The following is a 16,432-nucleotide window of genomic DNA, read 5'->3' on the forward strand; positions in this document are numbered from 1 at the left end:
CTGCCTGGGAGCAGGAGCTTGTAATCAGGCTGACAGATCGATGGTACACCCTGTGCTAGGTTTAAGATATTAAATAGAGTCTGTTTCTCAACGTCCAGATAAGGTATTCCAACATTATTCCTCTTGCACTCTCAGCCATATGTTTTATTTCAGCTATAAATGTCACAAGTTTTGGAACGACTGCTTCATAATTATGTTGAAGGTTTTAAGGGACCCGGATAAATATGGGCTCTTTTCATTCCTATTTTGGGGGTTCCACTTGTTCCTTTCGCAGCACAAATATTTTCCTTTACATCCCTGTTAAATTTCCTCCTCCTCCTTCTGCAAGTCATCTAATTCCTGCATCCATTTCTTTGTTGCTTAAAGACATGATGTCAACTGGAAATAAGATGAATTTCAGAGCTTCTATTTTTATCCCAAAAGTGGAACTATGTTATTGGTTATTTTAATTCTGTACCAACAATGACTGTATATTACTCCATTCATCTTGTGCATATATTTAATCTATTTTATTACGCTTACTTGCATACATAAGTTTGGACTTTATTTCATTTTATGTTTGCTAAATCACAGACTCAAGTAGTAGTTTAGGAGTATATATGTATATAATTAAAAGTTTCTGAACATTCAAATGATAGAATATCTTCTACGTATCACACAGATACATATCATGCATTTAATATGTTGAAAAAGCTCATCATGAAGCATCATTTCTGCTAATGTCTGCTAACAAAGCTTTCCTGTGGTGGTAAAACTGGCTAAAGATGACATAATAATGATACAATAATAATGCTGGAAGAATTTGTCAATGGCAAACAAATTGCCACACCATAGTTCAAGATAAGGATCTATACAGTCCTCTATTTTCTTTGGGTCGTGATTTGGGTGGAGCCCATCCCTGCTGTCATGGGGAAAGAGGTGGGTACACCCTGGGATAGTCACAGTCTATCTCAGGGGAAAACACAGAGAGACAGACAACCACACACTCTCTCCGGACAATTTAGAATTGTGAGTTAACCTCACATGCATCTTTTTAGAACCCAGAGGGAAACTAAAACACAGAAAGGCCCCAGAGCCAGACAAAGAGGTTCAAACGTTCAACCTTGGTTAGATGCCATTCATGAAGGGATTTAGGTCAAGATTTTTCCACTGAAAGGTGAGAGGTAATTGATATAAGCATATATATCATGAAAAGAAGGTACATAAACACCATCAAACCCATCTGCGTACCTGTGTCTCTCTGTTGTGTCTCTCCGGGTCTCTCTCAAAGCTCTCAGCATAAATGCGGATGGTGGTCCCCATCCCTCCTCCGCTCCCGCTCATTCGAAACACCAGGCGGGACGCATCATTAAAGATAATCCTCAAACCCTGGAAACAAAGAAACCATTTTCTTAATTTTTATCAATTGACTTTTGTCTACCGTTTCATGACTGACTATTCTCTTACTCTTTTAAATATTAAAAATTATATAAACATATTTAAAAAACACAAGTAAATGGCCAAAAGCAAAAGACAAATAAATGGTCATGTAATTGAGCGAAAATGGGATAAAAATCATTTGAATTCACAAATTCACAAATTGTAACTTTACAGCCCACAAAAGTACAAATCTTGTATCATCAGACCTGTGTTAAAACATTCAATCCTGTAATTAGTGTTGCAGTAAAGGCCAACATCCACTAGATGTCACTGTTACTGTGTGTTTTGTTGGCGCATGATTCCAACTGTACTCTTGATGCATGCAGCGCACTCACATTCCTCATGATTTTGGCTATAAAGTTGCATAAGGTTATAACTACAGCTGCACTTTCCAAGAATCTCCTGACTCTGACAGCAGATAACATTCTCGCTAAGGTTCATAACTAAACTCTGTGTGTGACTCTTCAAACTTAATCCCAGGATATCACTGCATTGGGACCAAGCAAATATATCCCCTGCTGACTGACGTAAGGAAGAAACTTTTCGACTAATGCATCTGTGTAGCGCTTATCTGTCCTGAATTCCACAGTCTCTCCTTCATTATTCGATTAGAGTGCGAGTTCAAGGGAGGTGACAGCAACATGTTATGAGAAAAAACAGGACTCCAAACTGTATTGTCAAAGTATCCCCACCTCAGGCGTTAAGCTGTACTAGATGTCTCGATACTGACAAATGTTATTGCAACTATAGTAAACAAAAGTTTTGTATAGTAGTAAAAGTCAAGTGGATGCACTGTCCCAGTTTCAAAGCAGCCAGTCTCAGACAAATGGCTGTGAGCCTATTAGTTAACCGTGGCTCAGCATTATTGTTTACAGAACACAGTACTAAATGGAAATATCCGGACCACTCTGGGAATGAAGGATAACATGCCAGAGTCCAGGTGAAGAGAGACGGCGATAATGAGAGACGTCCGTCCGTCCAGCTGTCTGTCTCTCTATCTGCGAGTCTGTCAACTCATCTCTAACAATAGAGTGGCAGTTATCAGAAGGCTGACTAATGCTTGTTAAAAACACTTGCCAATGCAGAGCTCAGAGGCCCCGAGTGGAGCACATACCAGCCATAACTCATGAGTTCGTGCATGTGTGTTCATCTTTATTCATCTATCAATCCATTTGTTCATCTAGCAGCCTAAAGGTGCTTAGAGATTTTGGAGAGGTCTTTGTCTGAGCCTCCCTGCCACCTGCCAGCATCCATGCCAACTGCTGTTGCTCTGCAACTGTGTGGAATTATTCATGGACTAATGTTGGTGTGGAAATGTGGGGAAAGAAAGTTAAGATGAGCTGTGTGCATAGAGACAGAGCACAATAAAGTCCCACTCACACAAGAGGGGAAACTACTCATGGCTCTTCATTTGCATTTTGATTTCACACATGAAATGAGCTGCAGCAGAGCATCTCTACGCAGGTCAGCACTGACCATCGTAATCAAATGCTTCTTATAAACACATCAGGTTTTTTTTTTTAATTTAGCTCAGCCTCATATGTCTATTGTAGTTATTGAAACAGTGCAGTAAAGTTAGGATGTCCTGTTGTCAGTTCCTATGTGATAAATCAGCATACATTAGCACATTGCCAGTGCCATATGGGCTATAATATAAGGGCAAATAATAGTGAACACAACCTGGATCTTGGCTGCCTTTTGTTCTGTTCTTTGTCAAAATGACCCTGCACTGCTTTAGTATTGTCGAGACTCTGGGGAGGCCAATCTATGACTGACAGTGTTCCACTATGTGTTTTTCTATCCTGCATAGGGAGTGTCTTTGAGATCACTCCCAAAAAGTCAAGCTGTTGCCAAACTGATGCCTTCTTCCTACCATTACATGGTAGATCAGAATCTTATAGTACTTTTGTGTATTCATAATCCCATCAGTTTTGACAAGATCCTCAACACCACTCACTGAATTATAGCCTGAAACCATGACAGAGCGTCCATCATATTTTACAGGTGGGTATAGACACTCACTGTTTACCTCTTACCTCTCTGACCTCCACTGACAACAATGTGAACCAAAAATTTCAAACTTGTATCCATCACTCTATAAGACCTGTTGCCACTAATTTTCAATCCAATTCTCGTGTAATTTATCTCAGTTTTTTCTCCCTGCTTCCCTTATTTAAGGATGGCTTCTTCCCAGCCATCCTTCCACTGAGGCCATTTCTGATGAGGCTTCAGTGAACAGTAGATGCATCAGCTTAAGGATCGGATGACACTCTAAGGTCCTTTATCAGCATTTCTGCCTATTTCTTAAGGACATGATTTTCAGATACTGTTTATCTCCTGTAGATTATTTTTCACGCCTGGCAGTTCTTCTTTGTTCCTCCATTTATCTAGTTTCCTCTGATTTTTTAGCTCTTTAAGGATATTCAGCACGCCATGGTGAGATATGTCAAGTTTCTAATAGTTCTTTAAGAATCACCTTGTTAGTGCAAAATTTCATGCCTATCAAACTGTGTTATCATTGGCATTTCTTAACAGATTTGAGTAAGCAAATGGGAAAAAATAATCAGTTTTCAAGACAAAGCATGAAAATAAAAATCTATTGCACAAAACCAATTTCAAAAAAGGCGCTAAAGTCTAGTTCCTAAAAATAAAACAAAATAAGATAAAATAATAAAACAAAGATAAGGCTTTTACACAGAACTGTAGATCAGACTTGATCTTAAAAAGTCTGTCTATCTACACTCTCCCGAGTGTAAGTGCTTGAAACGTGTGCCTCACAGCGGACATCTTAGAACAAAAACATTTGTGTTACTACAGCCCTGCTTTCCACACTCTGAGCCACTTACAGTCAAAAAGCTATCAAGGCACTGCTAATTCTATAGCTATCTTAGGAGATACAGCCACAGCCAGCCTTAGCTAAAGATACAATCAAATTTATTCTTTTAGTGAGTTGCCGTCTTTATCATTTAGACATAAGTATGACTTAAAGCAACATTTTATAAAATCAGTCATAGATAAAAAAAAAAAATCTTCACCAACATAAAGAAGACAAGTTTCTTACTAGTTTAACAGAAACCTTTGCTTCTTTTCGTTGGTAGAGGTCTTTTACTAAACAAATTTCACATAATACCAAATTATCCAAAAGGCAGTATCTACATTTAGCGCACAAATTGTTCCATCATCTGATATGCAGACGACGTGGAATGTATTCAGTAGCCAGCTACAAAAGGCCGCCATGCCACTGCTGTGTAAATCCCCCAAGCTTTGTCTTGTGTGTTTGTGTATTGTGTTTGAGTGTGTTTGCGTCTCTCGTGTGCCAGCTCTTCCCCCTTCAAACACACTTGCAATGGAGAGACTGCAAAGTGAGACGACAGCTGACATAATTCTGTCCTGGGAGGAATGTGTGTTGTAATAACATTCACTGGGGCGACTGGGATGCTGAGGATTTATCAGTATTTTGGGGTGACTGACTAAAAAGCTGTTGGCCTGCTGTATCCATGGTGACACAGTGGAATAGTCACAGCAGGATAACAAAAGACTCCTTCACGGTGCTAAGATAGACAAGGTGAAGCCGGTGGTCAGAGTGGAAAACACAAGTGCGAACAAGGATCGGCAGTGGAAGGGTACGCATGTGTTCACACTTACGCTCATGGACAACTGGACGGATGTACACACCAAAATGCACAATGTGTGTGTGTTTGTGTGTGTGTTTGTGAGGTGGGGCAGAAGCTAAGAAGTGTTGACAAATTTCCACAAATTTCTGGGCAGGACAGGAAAGTCAGCTGGGTGAAAGTCACAGACACGAAGAGGAAGGAAGAAGGGAAGGAAGGAAGGTTAAATTAACCTAGCGAGTTATAGGTGTTTGTAGTGATACGCGCTGTATGTTATGTGCCTGTATGCATATGTTTATAATTTCAAAAGGAAGACAGACTGTCATGTCCAAACATGGAGCCTTGCTGATCAGACGGGACTGAAGCTTAGTGGGTGGTCTGGCTTACACCAGGCTGAGTACATGTATATGAACAAGGGGAAGAGAGAGTGTGTGACCTGATGTGAAGCAGCTTTTCAGTCACTTTTCTAATGCAATGCAATTTGATGTTGGGTTGAACAAACAGGTCTGTGGTTTTTGGTTGGTCAACTTATTGTCAATCTCAGTTTAAGGTAACCAGTTTGGAGACTGGAACTAATAAATGACTTCAAAGTTGTTCTGGTTGTTTTTAATCTTATTGAGTCCATGACAGAAACGACTATGTTCTGCTGCATTCTACACAACTTCTGCTCTTTGCACGCATCTGCACGCACAGCATGCTGACACCAAGCCAGTGAAGAATCCAACACTTAAGTGATGTAAACAGTAGTGTCATGAAGCACTTTCTCCAGCGAGTAATTAAGTAAAGTGCTGTGTTACGAGTGATGTGTAGTACTTTACTAAAACAATTACAACTCACCAGAAACAGCAGGTTCAAGAGATAAGTAAAGCAAACAGGACACTAATAGCATCCAGCTATCCAGTTTTATACTGAAACACAGAAAACTTCTAAGAGTAACTTTAGCCTAAGTGGCAACTATTTAAAACAATCTTTTTTTGCACAAAAGGATCTACTGATCTGTCTTGTTACAGCTTAAGGTTCTTTTATGCTTAATTTATGTTGGTTGAATGTTGATTGGTTTACAGGTGAGTTAGGAAAGGGAAGGGGTGTGACTTATGCTTCCTAGTTTCGTTTTCTCCCACTCTTGAGTTTTTCTGTATTTCTAGTTTAGGTTGTCTTGTTTGTTTTGTGGTCCCTTTTAGGTCCTTGTCTTGTCTCTGTGTCCTTCCCTCAGCATCTCCCAGTTAAGTCAGTCTTGTCCTCATGTTTGTTTGCCTGTCACACTCCCAGTTTAGTTTCCTGTTTTCCCAGTCGTTTCTCGGTGTGTCTCTCTCATCTCTCGCTCTCTCGCCCCTAACTCTCTCTCGCCCTCTCCTGTCCCTCGGCTCTCTCGTCTTTCATGTAGTAGTCAGTCTGCGTCTTATTGTGTGCTTATTGTGCTTCCTGTTTTATTTTGACAGTCTTTTGTCCTGTGTGTGTTGTGAACTCCCTCTTGCCGTGTGTCCTGCCCGTTGTGATAAATCTCTCACTGTCGGTTTAGTGTCTGCCCTTAGCCTTCTCAGTTTTGTTATGTATCTATAAATTCAACAATAAGGCTTTTGTAAAGTTCGGTCTTGCCTGTGAGTCTGCGCTTTGGGTCTAGTCCTGCCTGCCTCACACAGCCAGCGTCACCTGACATGTTCTTTTTCGTTGTTGCAGCGGGTCCTGAGTTTAGCAGAGTGGGATTGGTCATAATGTAAAACACCTAGCCAGTTACCCAGGGCTTTTTAAACTCTGCCTTCCTGTTGACCTGTGCTCCCTTCACCTGTAGTGATGCCTGTGCTGTGAGTTGGATGTCTCAAGACCGATCTTGGTCTTGAGACCGGTCTCGAGACCACTTTTACGTGGTCTTGGTCTTGTCTTGGTCTCGCTGTCTCAGTCTTGCTGTCTCAGATCGACATAGTGGTTGGGAGATTTGGAGTTAACAGTATCCATGACACACAACGTAACGTTCGATAATGTGTCATGCGCAAAAGCATCAGCTCTAAGAGCCGTGCTTAGAGAGTGCTTTGTTGTGAATCAGAAGAGTCTACTCCCATCGAGCGAGAGCCGGCTCCTCACTTAATTTCCTTTTGCTGCTCAGCTCTCACACAGTGGCTCAGCTATGCTTCAATCCCTCCATATTGTGGCCAATCACATGCGAGGATATAGGATAATATCATTATGTGAAAAACAGAGAGGGTGAGAGACGCGACAGTCAAGTGGAGCGTGCTACTGTCCTCTCAGTAAGTGAGTGAGACAGTAGACAGCGGTGAAGAGGGCTGTGCGAGTGCATCGCAAAAACACATAAATATGCCTGACACCCGTAAACTGCAGTTTAAAGACTTTTTTGTCTCGGTCTCGGTCTTGGTCTCGACTTTGTCTTGGTCTTGACTCGGTCTGTCTTGGTCTTGGTCTTGGTATTGTCTTGGTCTTGGTTTAGGCGGTCTTGACTACAAGTCTAGCTGTCACCATGTTAAGTTTTGTGTTACGTGCATTTCACATTTGTCAGAACATCCAGCATTGGCTGCTTTGGTGGGCCATGATAAGATAAGAAACACTTTATTTATCCCATATTTGGGAAATTCTTGAAGAAATTTTTTTTCCTTGTGTGCAATTTATAAATTGGTCTTGGGATTCCCTCCTAGCGTGTAATTAACCTTATATGGTACGGTGGTGGTACTGTGGGAGCTGAACGGAAGCTGCCGTTTAATTTGTTTGGATATTTTTTTTCCTTTTTCAGGGTGCTTATGCTGACAGCTGGACTTTGTTCTGCAGCTGGACGATAGAAGTCAGTACACACCTTATCTACTGGAGTGTTTCCCATGGTGGGCTGTATATTCCCATTTGGGATTCTTTGGAAAAGGGCTGTAGTGTGAATTGCCAAATAATAACGTGTCATGCAACATCCTGCTGTTACAGCCTTCCTTACACTGACCTGGTTTCGAGCCACTGTTCCATCCACGGGGTCAATGTACTCGAAGTTGTCAGCCTTCTCCACGCTGTACATGTGGTCCCCTACAGCAAACTTCTGGCTGGTGAATGCTTTGTCTGAGATTACTGCCTCCAGATCTCTCATTAGGTAAAAGGCTGCACGTGGGTCCAGACCTTCATAGTCAAACCTGACAATCATAAGATGCACACAAGAATCATGACCACATGCAAGACTCAATGGGGTCATGAAAGCAGAAAAGGGAGAGTTTGCTTATGTTAGGTATGTTCAGTTTTCTAATGCCTCATCATCTTACTTTTGTTACCGAAAAGGGCTCTAAATTGCAAGAAAGCTACTTTGTCATTGTGACTGATTGCATAACAAATGTACCACAGAAATTCTGGGGACTTGTCCTGTATATCCTGTCCATCTACTTTATGTGTTGTGGGAAACATCAGTTTAGAGAAGCTCTCTGTGGGAACATAAAAACTGCTGCAGCTATCAGTGGGAAGACTGACTGTGGCAGCTATCTGTGCCTCTCACAGGGGAGAAGTTAAAATAAGAACGAGTGAGAAGGACTGGAGGGAGGGGGGTGGATTAAGGTGAAAGCCTGCGAGGCATATGCAGAGTTGGTAGGGACTAAGACGAGGTGAAGAGAAGTTATTACTGAAGTTAGACAGCATGTATTCACACAATCATGATGAAGGTTCTGACGAAAACTAGTAAAGGAGTGAGAAAAGATTTGAGGTAACCACACCGCATTAGCTTGTAGGCTATTTTGGATGTGTGACAATCACGGTGACGATGTAGGATCAAGTGAGTAAGGTTTCAGTCACACCGGCTTAGAGGCCAGTCGGTGACCATCTATCAACCACTCATCGTGGGCTGTCCGTAGTCTGAATGGAAGTTACAGGCTTGCCTACAAACACCATCCAGCTACTTTTTGAGCTGCTGTGAAACTGTAAAAATGCAACGCAAAATGGAAACAGGAACCATTAACTTTCAAAGTAAAAGATTTCTAAACGACTTTTACTTTGAAGGCAAATCGTCTCTATTTCTGTGTCACACTTTGTCAAGTTTTACTACTGCTTGGCGTGTAATTTACTAGTATTCAAAGCCCAACATGAGAATGCTTGTGGCTACCAGTGCTGCCCCCTAGCCTTCTAGTAGATGCACATGTGTTATCAATTTCAAAATCCTAGGTGACTCGTTCTTGAGAAATTGCATTCATAAGATTTTCAGAAAAACTGACCTCTGACCTCTTAAGGTCAAGGTGACTGAGATTCAAACTCACCCCAGAGTTTTAGTACATGCACGTATTTGCATGGTATCATTTTGAAAACGATACATCATCTCATTTTGAAGTTATCGCATTGACAGCAATACCACATCAGCCTCCGGGAGCCACTATCAACTACTTGGGGAATAAACCTTTTTTAATAGCAACGTGTGGTTGCATCGCACCATAATATGGCGGACGAATCTTGAGCAATGTGCACATGACATCACATGAGAAACCTCAATAGATACACAATGTTTTGATTACTTAGCCGTTTACCTGCAGAAGTAGTTACGCCCAAACCTGGCCCAGTGTTCTCTGACAATCTGCTCAACACCTTGTTTCTTGGCTGCCATAATGGACAACCACACCAACACAGACCACAAACCGTCCTTCTCACGAATGTGGTCAGAACCTGGAAGAGAAGGAAAGCGTGCAAAATTCAACATCTCTTTGTAAACTTCTCTTAGTTATTGGGATTAAACTTCCATGAAAATCTGCAGTGGAGCTAAATTTGGCCTCATGCAAGGCATCGAAGATTATTTTAATTTTGGAAATTATGATTAGCCCTTTAGCTCAGCGTAACACAAACACTAGAAACAAGGATAAGCAGTTAGCATGGGTCTGTATAAGAAGTTGTTTATATTTTCTGCACTGTGGCTTACATGGTAGTACGGAAACGTAGAGCTGCCACCCAGGCAAAAGAAAAAAAGAAGTATATCACGTTATAACGTGAAAAGTTTATTGTTCTAACAAGATACTTTTCACGTTTGTACAATATACTATCATGTTTGTACAATATACTTTTCACGTTTGAACAATATAATATCACGTTATTACAATATGCATAAATATCACGTTATTACAATATAAATATCACGTTCGTACAATATAAATATCACGTTCGTACAATATAAATATCACGTTCGTACAATATAAATATCACGTTCGTACAATATAAATATATTGTACGAACGTGATATTTATGCATATTGTAATAACGTGATATTATATTGTTCAAACGTGAAAAGTATATTGTACAAACATGATAGTATATTGTACAAACGTGAAAAGTATCTTGTTAGAACAATAAACTTTTCACGTTATAACGTGATATACTTCTTTTTTTCTTTTGCCTGGGTGGCAGCTCTACGTTTCCGTATGGTAGCGCAGGTGGTCTACCAAGCTGAAGTTCGGCAGATTTGTCACCAGCTCCTCCAGTACATGTTTCAATTTATCTTTGGACAAGATGCTGAATCTCAATCTCAAGGTATAGATAAAAGTGCTATATGAATAGGTTTCTATGATTAGGTGAATGAGCTTTGCAGTAGAATGTAAGGCTCAAATTCAGTAGAAAAGCCCTACATAAGTGCCAATACCTAGCACATGACTTCCACTAAATCCAGATATACGGTACCAAGGTAGAAAAAACATGTTAGTTTGGAGTTAAGCTAGCTGTTTCATCTACTGTAGCTTCTCATTTTTTATACCACCTCAGCTAACCATCTCCTAGTAATAGCTGCATGTTCGACTTGATTTTACTATCTGAATCTTGTTACAATAACGATGAATTAAAAATTATGAACTGTTACTTTATCAAAGAAAGGGAACAATACTTTCATCTGCAATTTAACTAAAGGGAAGGTTTATTGTATTGACCAATTATTAAAGTAAATGTATAATGGTGGGTTAATTTTAATCTACAACATTCAACTGAATTCATTCACAGATCCAATTCACAACAGTTGCCTCGGGACGCTGGCTCTTGGAAACGTACAAAAAGTTGCAAGACAAACAATCTTTCCTGCCCGCCCAGAGCAAACATAAACTCAAACAGAGGAGCACATCGCACCCACAGTCTCCTTCACTGGGGAGCTTTCGCTCTGTTCTCAGAGACAGCTGCACTGTAAAGGTATGTGTTGAGGTTAAGCATGTGTTAGAAACGTTCCCCTGCTTGAGCTTTAAATGGAAAGTGAGCTGTTATTTTAAGCTGGATTTATATATATTTTATAAATCAGAAAAAAAATAAAAACCAAAAAGCATTACTGCGTCTGTTTTACTATTCCTCTCAACATCTACACTAAAAATAAGAACCTAAAGCTTTATGTCAGGCACATTAGGAAACTGGCAGTTGTTATTGTTAAGTCCCTGCCTCATTCTCTGTGTCTTCGTCATTCATCTTAACAGAAAAGGTGGCGGAGATTGACACCTAATAAAAGACATCTAATATCTATGTCAACACAGCTTAACCTGATGTGCCTTTGTTTTCAAAGTGACACCAATAAAACCCGCAAAGTTTGACATAGCTCTCTAAATTAACACTGTTCTTGCTGTGTGTCTCAGAGAGAGCAAGACTGGTGTGCAGCTCTGATGATTTACTATCCAGGGCTCCCTCTGAGCTTTTTTGCCTTACATGGATAGATAACGAGTAAGCTCCCATAGTCCTCTCTGAGCCTCAGCTCCTTCCCTTTCTCTCCTCCTTGTCGATACTTCTCATATTTGGATTTGCTCGCCATCTTCTCCTCCGTTTGCAACAATCAAGGGTCTTTTCTCTTCTGTTCACACCCATTGGCATGTTTTCTTTTTACTTCAAGTTATAAAATGTTAAATGTGTCCTCTCTAGTGAATACAAAGGGTTGAGTAGTTGAAAGAAAAAGAAGCAGAGGAAGTCACAAGGAATTAGAGAACAACGACTAAACTTTGGGTGAGGTTCGGACTGTAACAAGATGGACACGCATCTAAAATGCAAGCCCATACTGTATTTTTATGAATTGTTTCTACTTTCTGGTGTAAGTGCGTGTCTGCATTAGTATTCACAAAACGCTACCACTGGAGGAGTGCCGGTTTGTTGCTGTGATTCAGGGAGCCCCTGTCTCCTTTTATAGCAGAAGAATGGGGATTATTTACACATGCAGTCAGGGTCACAGCCCTCTCATCTATTAGTTGACTCTGAATGGAGCTATGAGCAGGCAGGATGCACTGCTTATAAACGTAGACCTTGAACAGACTGGAAGAGAACGGAATAGGGAAATAGTGAGAGGTTTTCACCTTTAAAGGAAAATGATGATTTCATAAATAGTTGAATGTTCTCTTTTTGTTTGTTTCCTTTTAAGCAATCTCATCTCTCATCAATATTATTACACACAGCATGCTAGTTACTAAAGATCTGGAACGAATGAACCAAGCAGGACCCTCAGGGACTGAAAAAATGACGCCAACGCAGTGGCAGAAACTGCAGTTCCTGTAATGTCCACTTGAGTGCTTCAATCCCACAGAGGCCCATGTTTAAATCAGAATCAGAATCAGAATACTTTATTAACCCCTAAGGAAATGATGTGGTTACGGTTGCTCCAAGACAATAGGAACAATAAAAAGTAAAAAGATAAGAAATAAACATGTTTATAACCAGCAAAAAATAAAAATAAAAATGACAGTTGTGACAACTGGAGTCACATTATAAACGGGTGCACATAAGTGGTACGCAGGTGCGCATGCGCTGTCAAAATAAAAGACGCGCACCAGATAAGAAGTTGCAACGCGCTTTTGCGTACATATACAAGGCACTGTTTTTGTCCGCTAGAGTGGGATTTTCACGGCATATTCTGCACCACATCTCTGTGCGTTCATCATTTGTTTGAAGCAAACTCGCCTCCTGCAACCACTTTTCCAAGAATACGCGCTTCTTTTGCGGTTCGGACTCCTGACATTTCTTTGGAGGTGGAGGAACACCAAAGTACTTGCTTAAAGGAGCTTGCTTCTTCGACATCGTTAAGAGTTCTAAACAAATGTCTGTCCTCCTCCAGAAAATCTTATGTACGCAAACGCGCGTTGCAACTTCTTATCTGGTGCGCGTCTTTTATTTTGACAGCGAATGCGCACCTGCGGACCACTTATGTGCACCCCTGATTATAAATCACGTTTTTTACCCAGGGTTATTTGATGATATTATTCCAGCTCTCATACAAATAGTTCACCTATTCTTAGAGGTGACAGGTTGGTAGTGTTTTGTCTTTTGGTTGCATCCCAGCAAGCAAAATAGTTCCAAAATAAAAGCTTAACCATGGTCGCCGAGGTTACCACGACATCAGTTGGAGTTATAGGATGTCCTCGTTAGACTTCCTATCAAGAGAACTTTTGCAGTTTGGGTCCACCTGCTGTGACAATGAGGATTTGATTTCACATTAGAATGAAAGCATTCCTGAGTTTTTAATAGGGACACTGTGAACAAAGAGGGGACGACTGTAAGAGTCCCATGTGCTAAAGTCACCAAGCAACAAATTAAATTGAATTTAAAAGGGCAAAACCATAAATAGCTTTAAAGTGTTACAGTAATAACTAATATACAGGAACACTTAATAAACCGTTTGCACGCCATATTAGTTGTTACTGTTTAAAAGAACAAAGACAAATCTATTTAATTTCTTCTTTATAATAATCTGATCTATGTTTCTAATCTTTGTAACACACAACCTTTACTCTACATGGAAACAGCGTCAACATGCGTCCATCTGAGGTTCAGTTTTTGACGTCGTACCCCGACCAGTTTTGACCAGAGAGATTCTCTCTGGTCTTCGACCATGTTTGCTGGGAAGCTAAGGAATCAGCTGTTGAGCTGCTGGGGTTGTTATGGCTTAGGAGGGGGAGTTGGTCGTCTAGCAGTCAGAAGGTTAGTAGATCAGCTACGCCAGTCTGCATGTTGAATTATCCTTGAGCAAGCTACTAAACCATGAATTCCCCGATGCATCCATCGGAGTGGCCAAAATGCCAAAAAATAAAAATATCGTCTTTAAAAATAACACTTACAAAGAAAACAATACAGAGCAAGAAATATTACGAACCAGATGACCATAAAGCTTTTAAACAAACCCTAACATTATAAAAATATTAATTGACTTGACTTACTTAAAAATGTAAATATGCAAAGTAATAACGTGTCACGTGTCTTACCCTGTTAGTCTGGATTTTGTTGACTTCCTACAGCTCAGCTTTTTTGGCAAACTTAGACTATAATAGTAGCCGATTGGCAGACAAAAGTAGCAAAAAAGACCAAAATCGTAGGGTGGTGGTGACTGTTTCAGCAAGTTCTCGCTGCACATTTAGTAACAGCAGCAGCTGGCCACTGCAGTCCTCTAGTGACAGCTTTGTTTGCAGGCACCAGTTGTTGCTGAGGGGAAAGGATGCACATACTCCCACTCACATTTTCAAAGACAGTCCGGGGATTTGAATGAGCGATCCTCTTTTCACAGTCTAACCGGCTGATCCTGCCTTGCATTTGCATTCAGTAGAGATCTGTACTCATAATATTCAGCAATTTCAAATCTCTCTTTATAAAGGCAGTGCTTTTTTTCTGTTTGGATAGTGAGTGAATGTGCTAGGTCATACCTGTCCCAAAGCTTTCCTCCCCACAGACGGAACAACGCCCAGAATCCATCAGGTTCCCGAAGTATCTCCAGCCCGTGGGAGTCTCATACAAGGCCAGTTTCATTGCTTTGGCAACCCTACAAACACGCAGAGGAGAAAAGTCAGAAAAACTGCCTGTACACGCGATGTATTTGCTCACATACACACAATGTATTCAACTAATATCTAATAAAATCTAACATCTAACATCCCAGGTCTGATATAGAAACTAGCTTACACACAAAAACTCTGACCTTTGAAATAAAACAAACCAAATGCTGTATGACAAGCGCAATCTGCCAGCAGCTCATCCAATAACTTAATAAGGCAAAGGGAGCAGGAACAAAGTGAGTTAACCTTTTAGTTCATGTTTACTTAGAACCTCAGCCGTGTGCTAGCATAGTGAGAGGAGAAGATGGAGTGCGTGTGTGCGTGAGTGTGTGTGTGAATACATGTGTATGTTGGGGTCACGTGGAGGGGAAAAAAGATGCCAACAGTCCAATATGTGGGAGGAAAGGGAGTGCAAAGAGCCAAAGTGGAAAAGAGCAAAGAGAAAGTCTAATAAAACTTCCCAGTTCCAGATTACAAAATAAAGAGTAACTAATTGATTTACTGGAAATGCAGTGATGTGATAAGAAGAAAAATTTACACTTTATGGTAAATGGATCAGTACTTATACACTGCTTTTCTACTCAGTTTGAGCACCCAAAGCACTTTCTGCTACACATTCATACAGCACTTTAAACTCATGGTTCAGTATCTTACCCGAGGATGCGTTACCACTCAGACTGGGGGGGCGGGGATCGACACACTGACACTGACTTTTGAACCTTGAGCTTTCATTCGACCATTTCAGTTAGCAGGGTTAAGATAATTTAATATTTGCGTTCTTGCTTACAGCTTGATATAAATATCGCATGAAGAAAAGGTTCGGTCTTTGATCCTATATTAGAAAAGTTACCAGCTCAATCCTGCTTAGTTTAGTTTTAGTTTTAATGTTTAGTTTGCAACAAACATCTCCAGGGCAATCATTGCATAATATACAAACAATTTACAGGAGAAGTCTAAAAACTGCAGAACCAAATATTTCAACCAACAAAACAGATATTGCAGCCAAGGGAACAAATACATGGACACCAGCATCTCAAATGCTCGTACTGTGGGATGTGGTGGGAGTTCATGGTGCAATACCATAAATGTGAATATGGGTGAGTTTCAAAATTTTTAAGTGGTTTTATACATATACACATGCATAAAACCCCCAGTGCCCTCCACAGCTGTTTACAAGAGGATGGGATAAATGACCAAATAAGAGTAAACCAGCTTTATTCCCCCACCCTGGGGAAGAAAGTGCTGGAATGGAAAGCCTGGCGTTCCTAAAAGAAAACAGAAACTCTGAACTTCTGACAAGCATTTGATGTTTTGAACGGCACGTCCACGGCCAACATAAGCACTGACACTGACTGTAGCAGTACTCGGCTTTCAAGCAACGTTGCAGAAATGTAGCGTCCAAACAGTGTGAGAATAAAGCAAATCGTGCTTTCTCAAGTTTGATGATTGCACCAACAGAGCTTTGCACACGCACCCATGCATAGCATTCACATCCATACATCCTCAGGGATACAGCACAAACAAGAACAGGTTTTGAGACCAAAACGTATTAATTTCCAGTTCCACTAAGAAAAAAACTTCTTGAAGTTAAGCAGGGGGACTAAATACACACAGTGCTAGAATGAATGTACAAGTATATTTAAACAGATATAATAAAATGTCTCAGGGTAACCAGGATGTTGG

General features: G+C 40.5%; 1 protein-coding gene across 1 annotated transcript in view; it reads right to left on the reverse strand.

Moving 5' to 3' along the window:
• The window catches only part of pgm5 (phosphoglucomutase 5), a 30,830-nt gene that overhangs the window by 2,702 nt on the left and 11,696 nt on the right, over nucleotides 1–16,432 (reverse strand). The window contains exons 7-10 of the mRNA XM_003446072.5: nucleotides 14,621–14,736; nucleotides 9,518–9,653; nucleotides 7,966–8,149; nucleotides 1,231–1,368 (exon numbers count right to left, since the gene is read on the reverse strand). Coding sequence (XP_003446120.1) covers nucleotides 1,231–1,368; nucleotides 7,966–8,149; nucleotides 9,518–9,653; nucleotides 14,621–14,736 — 574 coding nt within the window. The remainder of the gene's footprint in view (nucleotides 1–1,230; nucleotides 1,369–7,965; nucleotides 8,150–9,517; nucleotides 9,654–14,620; nucleotides 14,737–16,432) is intronic.

This window comes from Oreochromis niloticus, linkage group LG12 (assembly GCF_001858045.2).
Source record: "Oreochromis niloticus isolate F11D_XX linkage group LG12, O_niloticus_UMD_NMBU, whole genome shotgun sequence".
Classification (NCBI taxonomy): domain Eukaryota; kingdom Metazoa; phylum Chordata; class Actinopteri; order Cichliformes; family Cichlidae; genus Oreochromis; species Oreochromis niloticus.